At 40.3% G+C, this 22,276-nt stretch overlaps 2 protein-coding genes across 2 annotated transcripts in view; one reads left to right on the top strand and one right to left on the bottom strand.

The window, feature by feature from the left end:
• Nucleotides 1-21,341, top strand: part of cdc73 (cell division cycle 73, Paf1/RNA polymerase II complex component, homolog (S. cerevisiae)) — a 30,137-nt gene extending 8,796 nt beyond the window's left edge. The window contains exons 8-17 of the mRNA XM_038718483.1: nt 1,285-1,383; nt 1,781-1,859; nt 2,094-2,158; nt 11,624-11,681; nt 13,253-13,288; nt 13,433-13,520; nt 15,341-15,502; nt 18,862-18,962; nt 20,259-20,400; nt 20,534-21,341. Of these exons, the coding sequence (XP_038574411.1) occupies nt 1,285-1,383; nt 1,781-1,859; nt 2,094-2,158; nt 11,624-11,681; nt 13,253-13,288; nt 13,433-13,520; nt 15,341-15,502; nt 18,862-18,962; nt 20,259-20,400; nt 20,534-20,570 (867 nt within the window). The 3' untranslated portion in view covers nt 20,571-21,341. The remainder of the gene's footprint in view (nt 1-1,284; nt 1,384-1,780; nt 1,860-2,093; nt 2,159-11,623; nt 11,682-13,252; nt 13,289-13,432; nt 13,521-15,340; nt 15,503-18,861; nt 18,963-20,258; nt 20,401-20,533) is intronic.
• LOC119902349 (beta-1,3-galactosyltransferase 2-like) lies at nt 2,631-8,470 on the bottom strand. The gene is made up of 2 exons (XM_038718484.1): nt 7,465-8,470; nt 2,631-5,478 (listed from the first exon to the last, which is right to left on the bottom strand). Exon 2 carries the CDS (start codon nt 5,296-5,298, stop codon nt 4,072-4,074), a length of 1,227 nt encoding a protein of 408 aa, XP_038574412.1. The 5' UTR covers nt 5,299-5,478; nt 7,465-8,470; the 3' UTR covers nt 2,631-4,071.
• Nucleotides 21,342-22,276: the final 935 nt, after the last annotated feature.

Below are 22,276 nucleotides of genomic sequence, written 5' to 3'. Positions count from 1 at the left end.
TGTTTTTTATCGGAGTTATTACGGTTATGACGTACGAGCCATGTCTGCCGGCAAATATGAAATGATTCCTGGGGATTTATTGATGGAATACATGTGTTTTCGACTAAATATTTTTACTGGATTGGATCATCTGGACCTTTGACAACGTAACAAGACCATTTTTGTTGGAATATAATCGATTGGTGGATTACTATGACGCTTCATAGGTGAGTCGCGTCAATTTTGATTGCACTGCTTGGTCTGACAGAGGCGCTGATTGTACCTGCTGTGGTGATCGTATCTTGAAATGGTTTGCACTAGTCGAATCACGAGGATTTTAGCTTTCAAACGGTGTAACATAGGAGTATGAAGTTAACATTGCAGCTGTGTGCACATACCGAAAGCTGCTGACACGACCTGACCGCCCGTGGGATGTTAAGAAAGGTCCATTTTAGCGTTTTTGTTCTGCAGCCACAAAAAAGCAATGAAAAGCAGTCATTGGCACTTTTTTTTAATGCAGCACTGCTTCTTTTTGAAAAGCTTGAGTACTGATGTAGACTTTTACCATATATTTTGTGATTTTGACAATGGTGAATTCATTGGTTTAGACTGTATGGACTGGACCGGGGCTTGCTAGAAACAAATTTCAGACCACTATTTGGAGCTTTACTCAAGACCATTTTACTGTACATACCCGAGTTCAAAAGCAGCTGTCCTATTTTACCAAACCTGCTGAACTATCTAGGACAATAGCCTTGTGTGTTAAAATTCCAAACAGTCTGTGTGAAAATACTTTGTGTAGCAAGGTAATAATAAATCTCTACCACTAGATGGCAGCAATTGCATTTTTTTCATTCTGTGTGTGTATTTACTCTCAAAATATAGTATAATATATTACACTAAAGGACTGACATGCTCATCTGAAACCCATTATAGTTTTGATTGGCTTTATTTTAATTATACTGGCAGAATATAAATAACTTTCCAAATCTAATGTGGGTGGCTACATTTCTTAATTAATAATTTTCCTCTCTGTTTTGGCCCTTCATAAGGTAATGCAATGTGATGTTTTAAATGGGCAACTTGAAAGTACATAGTAATTACTATTCAGGACGCCCCTTTTAAATGTGTTTTTAAAACTATCCCAGGACAATTTCACATGGTTTATCTGTTTAAATCTAGTCTTTAGCTAGCGACCCTGAAACCTTGATGTATTTCACTTATTGCCAAATTATGAGAAGGGCAAAAAAAAATTTGGGCGAGGGTGTTGAACTCATTTCATCCTTATGTGTTGCTCCTCTGCAGAACTTCTCCAAGAACATCTTTGCCATCCTTCAGTCAGTGAAAGCCAGAGAAGAAGGGCGAGCACCAGAACAGAGACCAGCACAAAACACAACTCAAGTGGTAAGAATGAATATATATATATATATATATATATATATATATATATATATATATATATATATATATATATATATATATATATATATATATATATATATATATATATATATATATATATATATATATATATAGAGTACAGTTTCCTCAATGTGTCAAGGAAGTATACTAATAGGGCATGACTAGGAGAAACAAGTCAATCGCTGCGTTTCCTCACACACTCTTTTTTTCTCAAATAAATCAAGATTGAAATTATCTGGAAGGTTGTGTAGAAAAGGTCAGTAGTTATTTAACGCATTAAAGCAGCAGCAAGTCTATAAATGACGGCAATGGTTTTGACTAAGCAGTGAACTGACAGATACTGTAACCACAGTAGGTAATTGTTTTGTGTTGTTTCTAGGACCCGTCCCTTAGGAACAAGCAGCCTGTCCCCGCTGCCTATAACAGATACGATCAGGAGCGATTCAAAGGGAAAGAGGGTGAGTTGAGCGTGTGGTAATAAAGGAACACTTCAAAATGTAGATTTGATTTACACCATGACTTTTACCCCATATATTAATTAATGCATATAATATAGGTGCACACAGATTACATTGTGAGTTTACCTTGAGGAGGAGAAATTAAGTGTAAGAATTAATAATTCATTGCCAGAAATCTGCAACTTCTTGTGTCTCTCTCTCGATCTATCTATCTAAAATTTTCTTTCTTTCCAGAAACGGAGGGATTCAAGATCGACACTATGGGCACCTACCATGGCATGACCCTGAAGTCAGTGACGGTAAGATCAAAGCTCTGCTGTTTGCTGATGGGATTGTAAGAAGACTAATTCCAGAGCTACACTGCATGTGATTTTTACTTTGCACACGTTCGCAAAAGCAGCAGCTATTCACTGCCTTACTTTCTGATGAGGATGCCTGTGATTATTGCCATGTAATGACACTCAGCACCGCTCACTTGGTACTCTCTCACACTGTTTTTCAAGTAGTTAAATAATTTTCCATTTTACCATCTCAAAGAGAATCAGGAGACAGTACCTCCACTGAAGTAATAAGGGTAACCTTTTCTGCTACATTAAGGGCCAGACTTACTGAAAGGTTTGCAAAAACGTATGCAAACTTGAGATCTCCAGCAAATTAACACATAAGTAGGTCTACTAACAGTGTACATGGAGAATGACATCTTTCAAAAGTGCAAGATAGCACCTGTTGTTGTTCATTTGCTACTTTTGCCTTAATGAATATGCAATTTGGGGTGTTTCAATTTTATTGTGCAAAGTAATGGGAGGGTAACATGCAAATACCTTTTATTTATTATACGCAATGTGATCTAACAAGCCTAAAAGCAATTTAATGTAAGTGTAACAGCATCTGTCTTACGTTTGAAAGGAAGGTGAAAAACAACAACTATTGCGCAGAGATGGCTGCTGTTGTCGTTGCGAGAAGGAGACACAGCTATAATGAAAGAAGACGTAGATAAATTTGCAATATTAGACAATATTATTGTATATCCAATATATAGAAAAAAAATTATTTTTCTTTTATGTATTCGATGAACTATATGAATAGAATTTATTTATTTATTTTTATTTTCCTTTAGCTTTGGCGATACTGTTGTATTAACATTAATGCCAATAAAGCATATTTCATTTCGACCTGACTTCTTTGCTCGCTGCGGCGAGCCCACGGCTGCAGTAGTGCGTACAATTCATCCAGCCAGAGGGAACGATCACCAACTGTTCACAGCACGCTGGTCGTAATAATGACACAACCGATTGTAGGTATCTGAGAGGGAATGAGGCGTACAGGGCCAGGAGATCACGGTCTGCTGGTCTTTCCTCCATGTGGGTCATTGCAGCATACTGTATCTGTTTCTGCTGGAGTTTCCCAAAGCAGTTTTTCAGGTGTGCTGTGCCAAGTACTTAGTGCAATCTTACAAAGGATGGGAAGGTACATACAATTTCCACATACTAGGGACACACTGAATGAAACAAACCAAGTGGAGGCTGCTTTCCGACCTGATTCGCCATGGCGGAAACCATTAAAACGCGCAAAACCCTCATTTAAATACTGCCACCTCCATTGTGTTTACGCCTGTTGTCACCTACGCAATAATTGTTAGTTAATCACCCATAACAGATACTACAATTGCACGTGCATTATTTTAGAATGCACACACAATTTAGTACTCATTATTCGGGATGCTAGTAAATCCGGCCCTATGTCCTCAAATGTACTTTTCCCAAGTGTAATTTTCATAAAAGCATATATTGTATTATGGTACATAACAATGGGGCTTGTCCCACATTTGTCAATCTGCAACAGTCTCAGTCTCTCTTCACTAACTATTTGAAACACATGTGGAAATGTTTATTGGTACTGTACCCTGTTGACGCTGCATATATAAAACACATACAGTAGATCTTACATTAATCCAAAAAGTAGCTTTTGTAACACAGCATATTTTGTAAAAAAAAAACTCTCCAGTGGCTTGACTCACACATTCAAACTATTTTGTACAAAATTGGCATCATTTTAGAGCACTTAATCAAAACAACATCTATGCAGAATTTCTTTTGAGTTCTCAGAGAATGTGGTGAAATATAAATCATTATTTGTATCTAACAAAGCGCTTGTAAAAAGAGAATGCGAACTTCTCAGTTGTTGAGCTGGTTTTGTCTCCGTTCATTCTGTTTTAGTGTGTCCTGCCTATTCTCGCTTTCAATGTGTTTATACAGGCGTTACGTTTGTTGCTCTGCAGGTGATGCCAGTATTTAAGTAGTTCATTGGGATGAAACCCATGTGATGTTATCAACTGGCTGTACTTGCAGCTGGAGTAAGATACCCGCCAGTGGTTGAATAGGAATGCATTGGGTGGAGGAGTGGGCTCGATCCGGAGCTTGGCCAGGCATATTCCCACGTACACATCCTCCAGATGCAGGTGACTGATACTTAGCGATGCTCGATAGATTTTTGTTGCCAAGTCTCCAGAGAAGACGTAACCAGTCCCAGAGCAGAAGGTTGGATACTTATCACTTGGATACAATTCAGGCGGCATGTACCACTTGCTGTTTTTATTTCGGTTTGGCGCAAAGCCTCTCATGTTATTGCCTGTGAAGTAGTTTTTTTTAGGCTTCATTTCTGGCCTGAGCAACTTGTTAATGAGGTACTCTGTGTTGACGAACATGTCGCTGTCCGTCTTCATGACATAGCTGGCTCGTGGGCAGTGAATTGCCACCCAGTTCATTCCCATCAATGTCTTAATGGTCAGGTTTTTGTAGGAATCCATAAACCCCTGTTGAATGATATCATGATGCCTCCGGCTCTCTGCTTCTAGCATCCTCTGCTGCAGAAGTCCCAGCTCTCCCTCATTTTCCCCCAGCAGAAATAGTCGGATGAATCCCAGACCTGGAGCCACACTCTCATTCCCCCATGTCTGCCGTATTGCATTTCTTGCCTCTACCTGCCGAGCCTCAGTGGCTATCAACAACACCAGAAATGGCGCAGGTCTGCTCTCGGCACATTTGTCTGGCTCGTTGATGATATAAGTAAAAGGCCCATGGGTTATAGTGCTGCCAAGTTCTCCCTGTACAGTGGCTGCCAAAGTGTGCTCAAAACTTGGGTCTTCCCGAGGAGAGGGGGCACCTTCCTTTTCATGGGAGCTGATGTTAGCATCAGCATTGAAAGTCGGCTGAGGATTGACAAACCTCCACACTGATTGTTGGGCGCTCATGTTCGATTTGACTTTGGTGGTATGAAGTTCTCCACCTCCGTACACCACAGGATTGCCTCGCCTCCATGGCATACCTGTGAGCCTAGGCAGCCACACCTGTTGAACCAGGAAGACCAGTACTCCCAACAGTGAGAGGAGATAGATAAGTTTAGCTGTATGTGTACAGCAGTGGCGTCGTCTCCACTTCATGGTTTGATTAATTCGCTCAGTCACATTTGTAAGGCCAATTGTCAGCAGCTTCTGACCAGGCCTTGATCCCTGGAGGCAGTGAAGTGTATCTGATGAGTCGCTTAAGGAACCCAATATTGATATCTCATCATTTTGTTGTTGTCTGACAAGCTGCCCTGATGTTTCATATCTAGTGATTGCCTAGAAAACAGAAGAGAGGATATACTGTATTTGAGCAATAACAGACACATGTCACACAAACCTAATTTCCACTGCATGGTACGGCACAGCTCGGTCCGACTAACCTTTGGTACTTTTCTCAATTTCATTTTCCAATGCAGATAGTAAACCCCTCAATGTAGGCAAGGAGACCAACTTTGTTTTGGAGAACGAGTTGCGGAAATCGTACATTAGAGTGCAGAAAACCAAAAAAGAGAATTGAATCGAGCCGTGCCATACTATGCAGTGCAAGTGAGACATTAGTCTCACTAAAGATGTAGTTTAAAGTGACAACAGAGGAAATAACCACATGTATGTGAAAGATATAACTCTTTGTGACGAACACGGATAATCGTTGTACTTTGTCTCTTAATCATTTATAGGTGTGTTCTGGGCGTAACATGAATCAAACCAAATGGTATCCCATTACTTTTTAAAAGCCAGGTGCGCCTGTACCTGGGGCATTGCTTTTTAAAATGTGGATTAATGGCTCATTATAAACATAATTCAGTATAAGTGTGATGCAGAATCGCAGCAGAGAGAAAGAGAGCTCATGTGGACGAGTGAGAGGGAGTGTGTGATTATGACGGAAGTGTTGATGTGTTATATAAACTTTGTCACTCTACAGTTCTGTGGTGTATCAGTGAAGTGTAAGAACTACATTGCAGACAGTGAGAAATGGTGCGGCTCTATAGGCGTTATATACGCCCGTCTCCTCTGTGAAACGTTGAAATCCTCACTGCATTATTAACTATAATGAACTGGTAGTGAGTCACATCTCTATCTTCCAGGTTTTGTTTAATGATTTACTTTAATGATTAGAGAGGCTGATGTCAGTGCATCTTGATCTATCCTGTCGGTTGAATCAAATAATCAATGAAGTGACGTTGCTGTGCCTTATGCGTAAATGCACACAGTGTCTCTCTTAATGGGGAGCATCTTGCCATCAGAATAATGCACCCTTTAAATATCAGAAAAATACAGTGCCATTGATTTTGGAACAGGTTTTTGTTGGTCAGTAAGCAGTCACTTTCTGATGCCAATAGTAATATGCCAGCAAAGCGCTCTCTATGAGCACAATTACATTTGCTGCTTACACCACGTGCTGGCTGTGAAAGTAACGCATTGGTGGGAAACTCACACTGACACTTGGGCTGCACTCCAGCTGTCTCAATTCTCTTCCTCTTCTGGTGTTAGAATAAGTAAAGTAAATAATTGTATAATGGATTTGGGATTCTGGATTCTGCTTCCTTGCTATTTAATGAAGCTCTCTGTGACAGGTATCAGACGGTCGGATACCTGTCACAGAGAGCTGGAATCACCTCCCAGTCAATGTACGGAGTTTAATAAACAGGGTGTATTCATCTATCATTTTAAAGACAGACTATTAACAAACGAGCCAGCTAGCTAGCATAATTCATTACAGTGGGTTTTTTAAATAATTTTTTAAAATTATTTTAGCCAAAAGTTAGCTTAACCCGATCACTGTAATCACTAGAAAAATAGAATAGAATAAATCTCACTTAATAGGAAATAAACTAGCTGACTAGAAAGTATACTTGTAATCTGTATTTGTTTGAAGGAATAATTTGTATTGCTTTGGGAACAAGAATGAACAGAATGGTTTTTGTTGTCTCAACTCTACATTGCTTTTGAACAGTATCCAGATGAGGTATTGTTAAAGAGGAACAGCCTATGTTTCAGGGCTGCTGGCACCCTGAAGTGGAGTGTGTTCTCTCAGTTATTACTGAATTACACACTACCCTACGGACCCCGACAAGACAAAGAGGTGTTTGTGAAAGCTCATAGAAGAACTGAAAAGACTACTGTGGTTTCTGAACAGAAATAGAAACGGATAAAGGCACACCCTTCACATCCTGTACGGTACACCTTACATCTGATGTATTTTTGCAGCATGAATTTATTCAGCATAGCGTAGCATTTTAAGCATTCATAGCATAAACTCACCTGTTTTAATCTAAGTACTTTTTAATTTCTGGCATCGATCGTTTCTGAATGTGATGAATTACAATCCTTTACAACGATTGACAAATCCTTCTTCTTTAAATCCAACCTACATGTGGCTGTACTCAGAAATACTGGGAAAATTAGTCCGCTTGAAGCAACTCATAGCTGTCTACGACATGCATGCGTGCACAGGCAGAACATGTGTCAGAGCTCCAGTGTTGCGGTCTCTCCATCTGTCTTGGCGCATTGTCCCCAGAGGCTTGATGCTAACAGTGCTGCGCTGCTGTTGTCTTTGGCCGAAGGGAGAAAGGGTCAGTAGTTGACAGTTAGTTGCAGCCCAGGCTCTTTTGCCATCCTCGCTTGTCGTATATCAAAGCAGCAGTGGATAGATGGGGATCTTCTCCGGATGATGCAAAAGCCTTACATCTCTGTTTGTTCAGCTTTTCGTCCATTTCCATGCTGATCCCTGTTTCCTCTCGCTCTTCCCCTTTGATTCACATGTTCTCGTGTTAACTTCCCTCCCCCCTGTGTGCCTCTGTCCCTTTTTTTCCCCTTTACACTTTCCGCCTCTCACCCTCCTCATTCAGCAGCTCCTCACACTCTGCTCTGTGCTGCCGTTGTGTTGTCTGTGAGAGTGCTAGAGGGGTGAAAGCAGCGGGGGAGGAGGAAGATGAACAGGGAGCAGCGCTGTGAGTTGTGTTCGTTCTGAAAGGCAGCTCCAGGCTTGGTGGCAGTACGCTCTCCCACAACGTCACGCCGTCTCTGCTGCTGTTGCTGCCTGCACTGATTTGGGGGGGGGGGGGTTCTGCTGCTGCTGCTGCTGCTGACCTATTTGTATTCACACCCACTCTCCAGAAAGAGGAATAAGGCATTTTCTCAGTTTGGCACGCATGTAAAGTAAGAGGAGAGGAGAGAAAAGCCTTCATGTTGGCGGCACTTACTGATTGCCGTGTTTCAATCTTATAAGGCAAACTTCAGGTTTCATGCCAGTCTCTTGTACAGGATTATGATTGTAACACAGGTAATTATAACAATTCTTCTGCTCATTCAGCCATGGTGGTCTGCAATGCCTGAATTTTCATATTCTGGTATTTTAATTCTACCCAGTATGAGTGGGAGCAATATTTTTTAAACCCAAGGAGGGCATGAGAAGAGGGGTGCTTGTTTTTGCTTGTGCTCCTGGGCGGCCATGATCCTTTCAGATGCATTGTGGTCACCTTTGAGTTCCCGGTGCAGGCAAGTTAGAACACAAAATGATAAAACACTCTATACATACTTGAGTGTCATCTCTTTATAAACTGACAGACTAAGGGAATGATGAGGGTTGTGGTTCACATGTAAACTGAAAGGTGGCTCTCTTATCTGATCTACTTGTGTCTGCTTGACAAAGTGTTGACACATTATGACTATATTTCACAATACTTTGCTGCTAATAGAAATATAATAATACCCAGTACCTTGCCTCAGTTTTTCTAACCACTGCATATTAAACCCATTAAATTGCTGATATCTACTTCATCCATGATTGTAGGACTGTAAAAGTAAGCACAACTGTCTAGTAGAAAATATTGTACATGTTTTGGATTTACTAGCAGAACTGCTTTAATGTACAGAAGTATTGGATATACAGAATTTTTGCATTGATTTTATGGCTGCCAGGTATTTTAACAGCTGCCAAAGTATATTTGCCAACCCATTTTAGCATTTTGTAGTGAAACGGAGAGAGATGTTATCTGTTATTATGCAGACACGGAGGACATTTTACAAGCGCGATCGTGAACACACAAGCTCTGCTGATAAGAAAGTCAGCAGAGCACAGACATACAGGGAGAGAGAGACGGAAAGAGGCAAGCCAGTGTGTTTACATTGAGAGATCGTGTATGGGGGAAAGGGAAGTGAAGAGAAAGCAGATTTAAGTAGTGAGTAAACATTAAAATAAGGTGGAGAATGGTAACTTCCTAGAAATATAAATACGTTATACACCGATACCACCTCTGGCCGCTGCCGCCACAGTTGCACTGTTACAGTTTAGGGAGCGGGTGTGTCGCTGTTTCGGTCTCTGTTTCAGAATTGTTCCAGCCCCATTAAATACTGAATTGTAGAGCTGTACTGTGGTGCAGTGCATCTCTTGATGCAAAGTCTAGTATCCCCGTGCTCAAGCAGCTGCTGAGCTGCAGACAAGCGTTTAATCTGTAACTGACATTGATCCTGCACTGCTGCTGATAGACCCTGCCATGCAGCTAGTAGGATGGGAAGGGAGAAAATACATTCGGTAATCATCAAGAGACCTTGGTGATTATAATTCATTTATTATATTGTAAAAGTGCTGGCAATATGCAGATGTCAGCTTTGACCCAACCTACCCAAACATTTTTACACTTTTAAAGGTAACAGGTTTTCATGTGCAGTGAGTGCACAGGCGGAGTGCTCACGGGTAGGCAGATAGGTGGTTATTACAGTCCTGCAACAGCCACAGATACCAGATTCCCCCCCCCCCCCCCCCCCCTTTTTGAGTCGGAGCATATTTTTTGAGTCCAAGGGAAGATCACCAAACTTTGCACACATGTCAGAAGTGGTGAAAAATTTCGTATTTTATGGGTTTCGCGCATGGGCGTGCCAAAATGACTCGCTAACGCCACCTAGATAATTGGAAGAAATTAGCTCCTCGTCCACGTTCAACCTACATGCACGAACTTTTCTGGGGACATGTATCATGTCCAGACGCACAAAAAAGCCTCAAGAACCCATATCCTAAACTCAACAGGAAGTCAGCCATTTTGGATTTAATGGTCATTTTTGGATGATTTACACACTCCGTACTTTAACCAACTCCTCCTAGGCGTTTAATCTGATCGACTTCAAATTTCTGCTGTGACTTCTAAAGGCATTGACGATGAAAAGTTGTGCTTACTGTGAGTTTTTGTCAATGGGCGTGTCCGTGGCGTGGCGTCCAAGATCAACTCTTCGCCATGACACAGGAAGTTGTTATAACTTCACTGTACATGCTCACATCTGCACCAAACTGTAACTTCTTGATAACTGTCCTGAACACATCTACGCGCCTATACCGATTTTATATTCATAGCACCAAGTGCTATGTAGCGCCACAAAGGGAACACAGGAAGTGACACATAATACCTTCATGCAGCGTCCGAACCGTGTAGCAAATTCACAGCCGCACCGGCAGAGCTCCAGAATATGCACCGAGGCAGCGTCACACCCCATCGCACTAAACGTTTGAGGGCCCGCCCAACGCTGCATACAGCTTTAATATTTGCTTTGGGTTCAGAACAATTCTCAGCCTTTATATAAATTTATCAGTTGAATAAGTGGTATGTCATAAATGAATAAAAGTCATAATACATCTTATGACACAACTGTTCTTTTGTTACTTCATAATTCTGGGATGGTATGGGCTGTTGAGCATTCTAGTCTGCATGTTTCCATCACTCCCGTCAAAGTGTGAGCTCCAGCCTGTGGGAATGTCACTAGACAATGGATTGCTGCTAGACTGTGAGCCCTAGTGTTAAAGCTGTAACGGTTCTGAAACCAAGGCTGAAATCGCAACACAAGTCCTCGGTCTCATGTCGCGCATCCGAGAAACAGAACCGCAACACACCCGCTCATTGAACTATTGAGCTCTCATTAAGAGTGCTGGCGGTGGCTGCGGCCGGTGGAGGTTATTGAAGGTAATTTTTCACCTTAGTTTAGTTTTAATTTACTTGAATCTGCTTTTCTCCCCACACTCTCACACACACCTGTCTGTGGCTCAGAAATCAAGGTCTGAATCGAATGGTGGTGTATCATTACACCCCTATCTTGCACGCACGCGCGTGCACGCTCTCTTACTTCTCCACAGGGGAATGAGTTGTGACCTGGAGCGAGTAGAGGATGAGCGGATAGCAGCGAAGGACCATGTTTTCCAAGGAGAGTTTTATAGTTAATGTGGAAAAACTGTCACAGCTTTTAAATACACTGTAAATTTTTTTTACTTTTAATAATAGAAAGTGCATCAAAGTCTTAATGAGCATTGTTGAGCTGTCAGAACAATTACCATTCAGTGGGTTAGGCTTTTCAGTTCACATGCTCAACAACATAAATGGTAACATTTAGACACAGCATGTTTAGGAATTTAACCCTGGTGTGTTGTGTTTTCCAGGAAGGAGCATCTGCCCGGAAGGCCCAGACCCCAGCGCTGCAGCCTGTCCCTCGTCCAGGTTAGTGGTAATAATAGTCATAATATCCACATCCCCTCCATCTTCAGGAAAGCATCAAGTTGTCCACAAAAATAAATAATTTCTAAATAAATTGTCATTGAAAATATATATTCAATAGAAGCAGACTCTGCTTTTGAAATAATTCACACACTTTTTGAAGGGTTTTGTTGGTTTATGCTAGCCAGCTAGCAAATTTTACATTGATCATACCTTGAAAATTCCATGTTTGTCATCCCCTCTAAGTTGTAATGAAAACGCCCTGTATTGGAGTTCATAGTTTTTCTGTATTAGAGTGGGGAAGTGGGAAGTGAGAAGTGAGAAGGGGGGAGGGGGGGGGGGGGGGGATTTTGAATTTTGTTTGTGTTTGTTTACAAACACCAACCGACAAATCCTACTCAGTATGCCTTTACTTAACAAAAAAAACAAATTTAATCTGACTTGAGGATTTTTGTGTATGTGTTAATGTGCTTTGTTTGAAAACCTTAATAGAGGCTTTAAATGTAAAACAAAATGACAGTTAAAATAACAAATAGCAGTTGCATTTAGTTTTTCTACCCTTGATATTTTTGGCAAGCTTTTGATCACCCGCAGAGAAAGACAAAAAGGAAATTCACTTGGCCTTGAGCAAAAACTGTCTGGAATACCATAGAACATATTCACATGATTCCTGAATGAAACTGAAAGGGACTTTTGTTCGGTTAGCAGAATCACGTGTATTTCACTCCTCAACAAAAAAAAGGACCCTGTAGATTTTTGGCAAATATGTGAGAGGGTGACCAGAGCAGCAGAGTCTGTTTGTTGTGAGTGACGGCATGACTGGTTGACTATGACACATTAGTCCTACCGCAGTCCTATAGATTAATAGAAGAAGGTTAAAAAAAAAGGCGGAATGCAGGCATTAACACCATGCAGCCTAGAGCTCTTGTGTGTCTTTTGATTTTGTTTTAGTGTTTTAGAGGAGTTACCTGCAGTAAATAATTTGTGAGGAATTGTTCAGTTAAGCCTCCAGCATAACAGTTTAATATTTTGAAATTGCACTTTAGTAGTTAGTGGAGCCCTTCAGCCCAATAGGGCTAATTTAAAAGTAGGGCTGTGATGAGATCAAAACATTACGAGATTTCTCATCAGGTTAAAAGCTCAAGCTCAATTAACATTTTCCACATGCTGTTATGCCACAATCAAATTTCTGTCACAGGGGAAAACCATAGACCATAGATAAATTCACCAGAATGCAGGAAATTTACAGTTTAATGCTTAAAATTTTCATATAATTCAGCGTAAAAGATTTCTTGAAAATGGTATTTAAAATGTTGTGAATATTGTGTTTCGTATTGTGAGCTAAGTGTCTTGTTACATCCCTATTTAAAAGTAGTTGATACTTAAAGCTGGGGTAGGCAACCTTGCAGGTAGGTAGGTAGGCCAGACAATTAGCAGCCAATCATTTCATTTGGGCAAACACCAGAGCCGTTTCAATGATGATCATTTGTATCACTATTTTGCCTGCTTTGTGAAATGTAATGTGTACATCAGTCCCCCCCCCCCCCCCCCCCACTGTCTTTATTTCTCTGTAGTTTCACAAGCCAGACCTCCACCAAATCAGAAAAAAGGTACAGTACTTTCCCTTAGTCATATAAAAGTACAATATAGAGTATTTATCTAATGTCTGTTCTGGCTGACCATTCTGTCAGATATATGCCTCTATTTGACTCTACCTGTTTTTAATACCTTTTCATAATGACTTTGTCAACCAGGGTCACGGACACCTATCGTCATCATCCCCGCTGCCACCACATCACTCATCACAATGCTCAATGCTAAGGATCTTCTGCAGGATCTAAAGTAAGTGTTGCTCTTTTGTTCTTTTTTGTATGTTGAAACCATTCAAAGAAGTTGTTTTGTTTTTGTTTGTTTTTGACATGTTAAAGGGGTAAAGAAAGATGTTGACTGCTCCACTGTCAGGGAAGACACTATTTGTATAAAATGCTGAACAGGATACAGTCCAAAATTTATCTCTGTGGCACACCCAATTATATACAGAAATACAATATATAAATTATATACAGAAATAAAACTACTTCCATGGTGTAGTGCTGAGAATGAATTTAAGGGCAGATATTATCCTGCTATGCAAACTTCAGCCAGTTGTGGGGAGAATAAATGTTCTGTAACACTGTTTGCTTGTGTGGCCACGAATGAGTTATGTTTGGAAAGCTACATGCAAGTACAGACACTAGTCTTTCTCCTTATTGTAACTGAAAGAGATACTGAGCTCTTAAAGCGCCTGAAAACTTTCATGTCTTAATTGTTTCTCTACAACATTAAATATATATGACTAATTGAGCAACGAGCAAATTTCAGGTTTTTTGAAGTTTAACACAGACCTTCAAACCAGTGAGAAGAGCAAAGACAAAACGGCACAAGCAGACAACTCTCATGTGGAGTCAAAAAACAAATTAAAGTTGGGAACAAAATTAAGTAATTGTGTTTAGCATCTATAAAAAAGCTGCATCTCTACAATGCAGTCCATTTAAAAGAAGAGGCTTTATTTGTATAGCACATTTCAACAACAAGGTAATTCAAAGTGCTTTACATAAAACATAAAAGCAACAGGGAAATATAAAAAAAGTTTAAAAGCAACATAGGGAAATTGAAAAAATACCCATTAAAATCTAATAAAAGTTACAGTGCAGTGTACAATCAGGGTTAAGAGTTAAATGGAAAATAAAAACAGGCTGAGGGGTTGAGCAAATAATTGAGTCACAGTTATTTTGAAAAGAGAATAAACAGAGACGTACACTTAATCTACTCTCTCTAGCTAGTCTGTACTATATAAATGATATGATAGTGTTACATGTTGAACTTGGTTGGTTGGTTGGTTCAGAACAGGTCACATTTTTATGCAGGTGGAAAACAGTGGAGCAGTCAACATCTTTCTTTACCCCTTTAACATGTCAAAAACAAACAAAACATTCTTTCCATTCAGAACAGCTCAAGGAAATTTTTCAAGTTATGATATAAGGTTCAGACAGTGATAACATCAATTATGTCACCCAGCTGAGCATGACACACTTATTATAGAACCTGTGTGAAAGGACCAACCCTGCTTCAATGAATCACGTACAACCTCTTTGATGCCAGTAACCAAGGGGTTGTTTAAGTGAGTTATTGGCGGCAGAAATGGCAACGTCTGTCAAGCTTTTTACTCACCTGTAGCTCATGTGCCATTTAAAAGAATGGCAGATTTACCACTCAAAATGATTTGCATGGGTCCATGATTTCTGACAGAGGTAAATAAAAGCAGCTTCTAATTTATTGCTGCCACCCTGGATTTGATCAATTTAAAGGCCAACTATTTGTTCCAGATTTGATCCACTGCAGCTAGCTAGCTAAATAGATTAATGGTAGCTCTGCTGGGTAAGTTACTGTCCCTTTTTTAATTTGAATGTTTTCAGCTAACTTGTTTTAAAACAATAACCCTGTAAAATGCACTTGATGGCTACATACATGATATCATGAGGCTAAAGTTGCATGTTCCAGGCTAAAAGTTAGCATCCTCCTTGGCCAGTGTTCCATGTAGGAAGTGTGCACACAAGTAAAAACATGTGCAACATTGACAAAATAGAAATGAGGAAGTCTAAACTTTGTTTGTGTTGTGCCAGGTTTGTTACCCCAGAAGAGAAAAAGAAGCTGGGTATCCAACGCGACAATGAGGTTCTGCTTCAGAGGCGCAAAGACCAGATCCAGCCGGGGGGCACAACCCTGAGTGTCACTGTGCCATACCGTGTTATTGATCAGCCACTCAAACTTGCTCCACAGGACTGGTGAGAATTTGTTTAAAGAGGTCATATTATGCTTTTTGGCTGTTTCCATCTCCTTCATTGTGTTTTTTATGTTTGCACAGTAAAAAAAAAAAAAAAAAGTTTACCCCAAAGGCAATTACCATCTCTCTCAGAAAACACTGCTCCTGAACACAACTCGATTTTAGTCCAGCCTTTACTTCTGTAAACGATCTGCGTCACTTTGAAACACGTATCATAATGTTCACATAGTGGGCTAGTGTGTTTCCACAAGTATACCTAAATATGACATTAAAATGAACCAGTGAGTCAATGGACATAAAGTTGTTGCTATGATGTAGAGACAGTGCACAGTTAAAATGTTACATATAAAAGATAAATTTGTTACAAATTATTAATTTACCACTACCGTCTTGCTCCAGTCTAGGTTGCGACGCTGGTTCAGGTAGTTCTTCCTGTATTTCAGGATAAGACATTTACAGCTGAACCGAGGCGTTACCGGCTGAAGTGGCTTTGTATTGGATCACACTACCTTGCTTATCAGGACCCGCCCAACTCTGCTTCTGATTAGCTAGTAGTTCTTAACTAGGTACTGCGCATGTGCAACTCCCAACAAAGACCGAATAGTGAGATGCTTCACTCCGTAGCTAAAATGGAGCGTTAAACACCAAGGTTATTATAGTTTTGGAATTTTCATTAGTTTTTATTTCATTTTGAATTTTTGATTTTAATTTCAGTTTTAATTCACTTTTTATCTTTGAAAAAAGCTAATAGTCGAAGATTCGATGTTTTGATGGGCGGAGCCTGATTTGGGTGTCAATCTCACAGTGGAAGCTTCGCAGCAAAACAAGGATCATGCCATTTATGCAATATGGGGGTACTCAACGTCTGACTTTACATAGATCTACCAGCAAAAACTCTGCACAAGACCGGTGAATGGCGAGAGAGAGATCGATCAGCAATAAGCCTCAGGTACAGCTTCAGCTCGCAATCTCCGTCCACAAAAACACACATGATTCGACTATCAGTCGACTATAGGCAGGACTTGACGATTCTGATTCGACTATATAAATCCTTAGTTGGGGACAGCCCTAGAAAAAGCTTAGTTTTATTTTAGTTTTTAGTTTTAGTCCTTTTCGCTGCAGAATGCCAAGCTCAGTTCAGTTTAGTTCAGTCCAGTTTAGTACAATCAAGTACAATCATTAGAAATAATGCAGATTTGTGAAAAGGGACACCATTTTTAAAGTTGTCTAAAGCTTGTACATAGGGGCCCAAACACTAAGCAAATATATATTTGAAGTACTAACACATTGTCTAAATAAATACTACAAATAAATGAAGTACTGCTGTATAATTTCTAACCTACATACAGAAAACACAAAGAGCATCCTACCCTAATCCCACTACCAAGTGGTCCCAAGAAATTCATTACATCATTCTCTAGCTCTATCATTCTTGGTTTAATAGGTGAAATACAATAAATGGAGGTGAAGTACAATTAATAGACGGCTAAGAAACTGGAAAATAATGTAGGCCACCCTTGGAGCCACAAACAACAGGTCCCTAGCACCCTGAAGGCAAGTATGACTGGAAAGCAGTTATATTAAAATCTAAACCTTTATTAATCAAAAAATAGGTAAAACAAGGTTGGCTGAGATATCAATGAGCCCATAAAACACACACTAGCTGACATGCAGTAAATATAATGACAAGCAGACACTTTAACCCAGAGCAAGGGGAGCTCACAGTCAGTGGGCAAGAGGCAAGTTTATCCTACATGCAGCATGAGCAAGTCAGACCCTCAGAACAGAACAAAACAAGGTAAAGAAAATCACCAAGGCAGTGACTCACTACCTGCAACCCAAACTAAGCAAAACAATTCTCTATAAAGTTGTTGTATTAGTATGTCTAAAAGATAATAAAAAACATGTTCAAATCCCACCAACCACTCAGTTGACCCCTACCTGGGTCTCCCTGACGAAGTTGGCCTCCCCCTAACGTTACATGGGGCTCTCCTCGTAACAGCGGTCACCACCTGCTACTCTGTGGCCGCCCTGACCCTGGCCTCTCTTGATGGATAAAGCAATCATGGCAGGACAACACACATGCAGCGTGCCAGCTCTTCACGCGGAGGACAAAAGCATACTACACCCGCGGCTCACCAACTGATGCCTATCGGCTGATCACCGTGTGCACCACTAAACTGCCAGTCCGGTCAGACCAACTGCCCCGCAACGTCTGTTCCACCGGCTTCATATCCACTCGGAATGTAGGCTTATTAGGTCCTATAAAATAAATAAACAAAAATTAAGGACATTTACTCTTTCATTTTTGTTAGTTATTGTTAGTTTTGCAAACCTACAATACAGTTTGCTTTAGTTGTGTTTTTTGTAAAGGCTCGTTTTTATTTTTATTTCAGTAAACGACTGTTTTTTCACATGTAGTTTCCGTTATTTCGTTCGTCTTCGTTAACGATAATAACCTTGTTCAACACACAGAGTGAAAAGAGGTGTTGCAGCAGTGTGCAGTATGACAAAAATGTGGCGTTTTTTTGAAAATCAACAATGTAAACCTGTTGTAGTGCAAAATTATGGACCTGCAAATGAGCATAATATGAGCACTTTAATATTTGAGTAGTTCATTCACATTTTTTCACCAAACAAGAACTGTATATGGAGAGAATCAGCAGGGGCTCTGGGGATAGCAAAACATATGACCATTTCTCACTTAGTACCTTACTTTTACTATGAGCCTGTCTTGTGAAATACTCGGGGCATTTTTTCTACAACTTTATTTTCCAGTTAAGTATGCAGAGGATTTGATCTCAAACTGAATCATTTTCAGCTTAAAATTCTGTCCTTGTGGGGATGAGCAGGTCCAAGTTTACAGCCTGTTGTTTGCTTTAACCATTGGATGAATCCTCAGATGGCTCAGCTGTTGACACCAGCATCTGTGAGATTGAGTCGTTAGTGTGTCATTGGGGACAAACATGAATCAGGATCACACATGCAGCTTGTGTTATTTGCAGTTTTGTTTTTGATATTTTAACATTAATGTTGTAATCTAATTGGTACAAAATACTGTCCTGTTTGTAGTTTGGTCTGTTCATTTTAGATTTTTCTGTGGTGAGAGGGTGGCGGTTTCTTTCTTTTATTTTGTCTCAGCTGTATTTTTTATGTTAACACCACCATTATAGGAGCAAGGTTTTACATGATGTCGTGGTGGTGTGTGTGTGTGTTTCACAGGGTTGTTCCTCATTCTTGCCTCATGATATTAGAATAGTGGATCTTTATTTATATGTCAACCCACAATGCATGTAAAGTGATGTTAAACACATCTGTCTCTGTCTCTTCCCAACAACCTGTGAATGTTTCCCCCTGCAGGGATCGAGTGGTGGCCGTGTTTGTACAGGGTCCTGCCTGGCAGTTCAAAGGTTGGCCGTGGCTGCTGCCTGATGGATCTCCTGTCGACATTTTCGCCAAAAGTGAGTGACGTAGGGCTGCAGCGATTAGTCGATGTAATCGACGACATTGATTATAAAAAATCGTCTGTGAAATTTCATTGTTGACTTGACATTACAAAGAGGCTGTTTAAGGGAGAGATAGCAATCTTCTTCTTAAGAACATTTCTGGTTGTTTATTTCCAACTGCAATGCACTACATGGAATGCGAGGGGCAGTATCGCTTGCACTGTCTGCAATGACTGCTTGACTGTAAAACTACTTACAAAGAAGAAGCTTTCATGCGAGAAGCAGAAAACGACAGGGAAAGAGGCTAACAGCACACCGTTTTTTGTTTTTACAAGTTTTGTATGCTATTTCATCACTAAGTACACTTTTCAGAGGTTTTGAGGCAAGAAATAAACTGTATAGATCTTGAATATTGGCATTTTTACGAAAGTTGATGGCAAATCCAAAGTGTGCTCAAACGTTTTTGAGCTTGAGAAGCTCCACAAGCAACCGCGAGGTTAGCAGTGCCGGCTGGCCAACCACTCACTCCCACAGAGCTCTCTGGCCCCAGTTACTCAGACCACTGCAGCAGCAACAACAAAGCAGCAGCAATAGAGGAAAGGCCACAACTGTAAGATAGTTTCAATGTTTGTACCTCTGTTACAATCTGAGTAATGGTTTAAAGTAAATCTAGGAACATCTGGCTTGTGATATAGCCTACAGAACATTCTCTACTTATAAAACTTGTAAGCACTTTGGAAAAATAAACTACAAAAGAATTATGAAAGGGGACTGTTGCTTTATTATTCTAAATAGACATTACATAGTTAGTGTACAGTTGTGGTTATAGTAGTTGCTTTTAATGTGCTTTTATTGTATATAGTTCCAAAGCAAAAATCTTAAAAAGAAAAATGTTTTAAAGTTAAAACCTACTTGGCAGTAAATCAGATTGTGAGCTTATTGTTTTGGGTGAAAAGGCCTGGCTGTTCTTGGAGCAGCCTCTCCATAGTTCTTTGCATTCTTGGCTTTGCATTCTTGATTATGCTGACTGACGCTCTTTTAGTTGTGTTAGCAAACATGCAATAGTAAATCAGTGAATTATAGGAGTATCCTACACGGTCTTGTTTTTTTCCCTATTTTTACCCTGGCGTTGATACTTGTGTTCATTCTGAATAGTAAGCCTCGTTACTTAATGGTAACGTTAGCCTAGTTAGGCTGTGTGTTGGAGATCAGTAATTCACTTGAAAGATATTTAATTAGTTAATTGGTTTAATTCAGGTTAGGGGGGATTCATCTGTATAGAAATGTTTTGCGTGCATGTTTCCCCTCCAGTTCGAGCCTTTCATTTGAAGTATGATGAGGCAAAGACAGACCCCAACGTGCAGAAGTGGGACGTGACCGTCCTGGAGCTGAGCCGCCACAGGCGCCATCTGGACCGGCCTGTCTTCCTGCGCTTTTGGGAAACCCTAGACAGGTCTTTCTTTATTCTTGTGCATGGTCACGTCTACACATTTGTATGTTTACTGCGTTACTGTTAGCAGTTCGACAGAATTATGTTTCAAATAGCACAAAGTCACCTGTCCTCCCTTCTCTTTTTCATTTATCAGATACATGGTGAAACACAAATCTCACCTCAGGTTCTGAGTCCAGATCACAGCGTCCATCTCTGACCTTCTAACTGTCCTCAGTCCACCTCTTGCAGAGGTTGCCCCTCTCATCTAAGCTGCCATCCCATCTTTCAACATAATCCCCTTAACAGGAGATGGGGGACAAATTATTCAGTGGACTTCTTCGAGGACTCCTAATGCAATGCGCTGGATATGTTTCTCCGGAGAGGAGATTTAGGGGAGTTTTGTGTTTTTGTTGTAATTGTTTTCTAATGTTTTCATGTAGTTAAACAAAAATACCAAAATATGTTTTATATAAAAAGGCAACATACTGTGGAAACAATTTAAACAAGATATTAAGCAACATGATGGGTCGGAGGAAGAGGGTTGCATTTTTTATTTTTGTCAATTCAGAACAGTTTAGATTGAGAGAAACGTGAAAATGACTCTGCTCAAACAAAGTGGCCATTGAGTTTGAGGAAAGAGCCTTCCTTTACACTTAAAAAACAATTTTTGGGGTGTTTGTGGTCTGAATGTACATATATGATAAAAACCTGTCAGAGCCAAAGCTCTTGAAGCAGATAGGACGATGCAGGTAAGTGATTTGTTAATACTTAAGAAAATTACTCTGATCTCAGTCAAGCAGTCATCTCCTAGCTCAGTTACTGACCGATCAGCATATCTCTTGGTCATGCAATGACCTTGTTAAAGTCTTTTTCTTTGTTGTTGTGCTAGAGGAGAGAAACAATGGAAATTATTGCTTTAAGTCTTCACATGAAAATAGACAATAAAGCCTCAGAGAAACAAATGTGTGTACTGCCTCTTGTAGATGATCAGTGTTCACTTTAGTAATGATCCTTTTTTTTCATTTACCCTGAGAAAGACCCAGTTTACTGTGTCTGTTGCTTTGTGATAATTTTTTACTTTAAGGTAGGGTGCAGGTATAATGAACTAAGTTAAGTCCACTTAAAAAAAACCCTAAGCCCCTTTAATTTATCAACTCAAATCAACGCTTATGGAAAGTAATACTCGGATGATCATATCAAGTCACATTAGTCCTTTGACAATACACCTTTGTCTTGGGTTCTGATCATCACCAATGCTCAGGAGCCAGGAAGGGGAAGTCATTCCCACCACCCTCAGCTTGTCAGGCTCCACACAGGCCTGAGGATTCACTGTAACCATCCTGGGGGGAGGGCATCGACTGGCCCCTGACCATCCATCTGCTGCTTCATGCTGCCAGGCAGGCAGCCACCTCAGCTGGTGGTCCCAGACGCCGATGTGTTGTTGGAACACAGCCAGATGCCTCAACGCACTTCTCAAAGACTGACCATCTTTCAAATATTTGTTTGCATTCTGTGTTAAGAGGGTGAGTAAAGAGTCATCACACACTTGTGAGAATAAATATTCATCTTGTGAATCTCACTTCATATTTCCTGTAATGGAGCATAAGCTCTGTATCGTGTTCCTTCCACAGTCTTTGACAGCAAATGTAGGTTTGCAGCACTGCTTTTAGTGGCAAATCCTGACTGGGTGTCCCGGCTACATTCTTAAGTGTTGAAACCCTAGCAGTTACTCTCCAGCTGTAAAGGCATATGAAGTCTGTAGGGGATGTTTCCTAAATGAAGGGTAATGAGCACTTTATCAGCCCTGCTCTGTCCACACAGTGGGTGATTAAATAGCTATTTCCAAGGCTTCTGACTGAATTCAAAAAAGCCCCAAATGGGAGAAATCTGGAGGTAA

The sequence above is a fragment of the Micropterus salmoides genome, unplaced genomic scaffold, assembly GCF_014851395.1.
Source record: "Micropterus salmoides isolate LMB-PRFRI ecotype aquatic unplaced genomic scaffold, ASM1485139v1 Ms_hic_scaffold_14, whole genome shotgun sequence".
In the NCBI taxonomy this organism is placed as follows: domain Eukaryota; kingdom Metazoa; phylum Chordata; class Actinopteri; order Centrarchiformes; family Centrarchidae; genus Micropterus; species Micropterus salmoides.
Note: the sequence above shows the minus strand (reverse complement) of the source record. Positions and strands in the feature narration are given on the sequence as shown.

What these genes read in the sequence shown, in the direction of transcription:
- LOC119902349 (XM_038718484.1), bottom strand. Translation starts at nt 5,298, where the DNA reads ATGAAGTGGAGACGACGCCACTGCTGTACACATACAGCTAAACTTATC.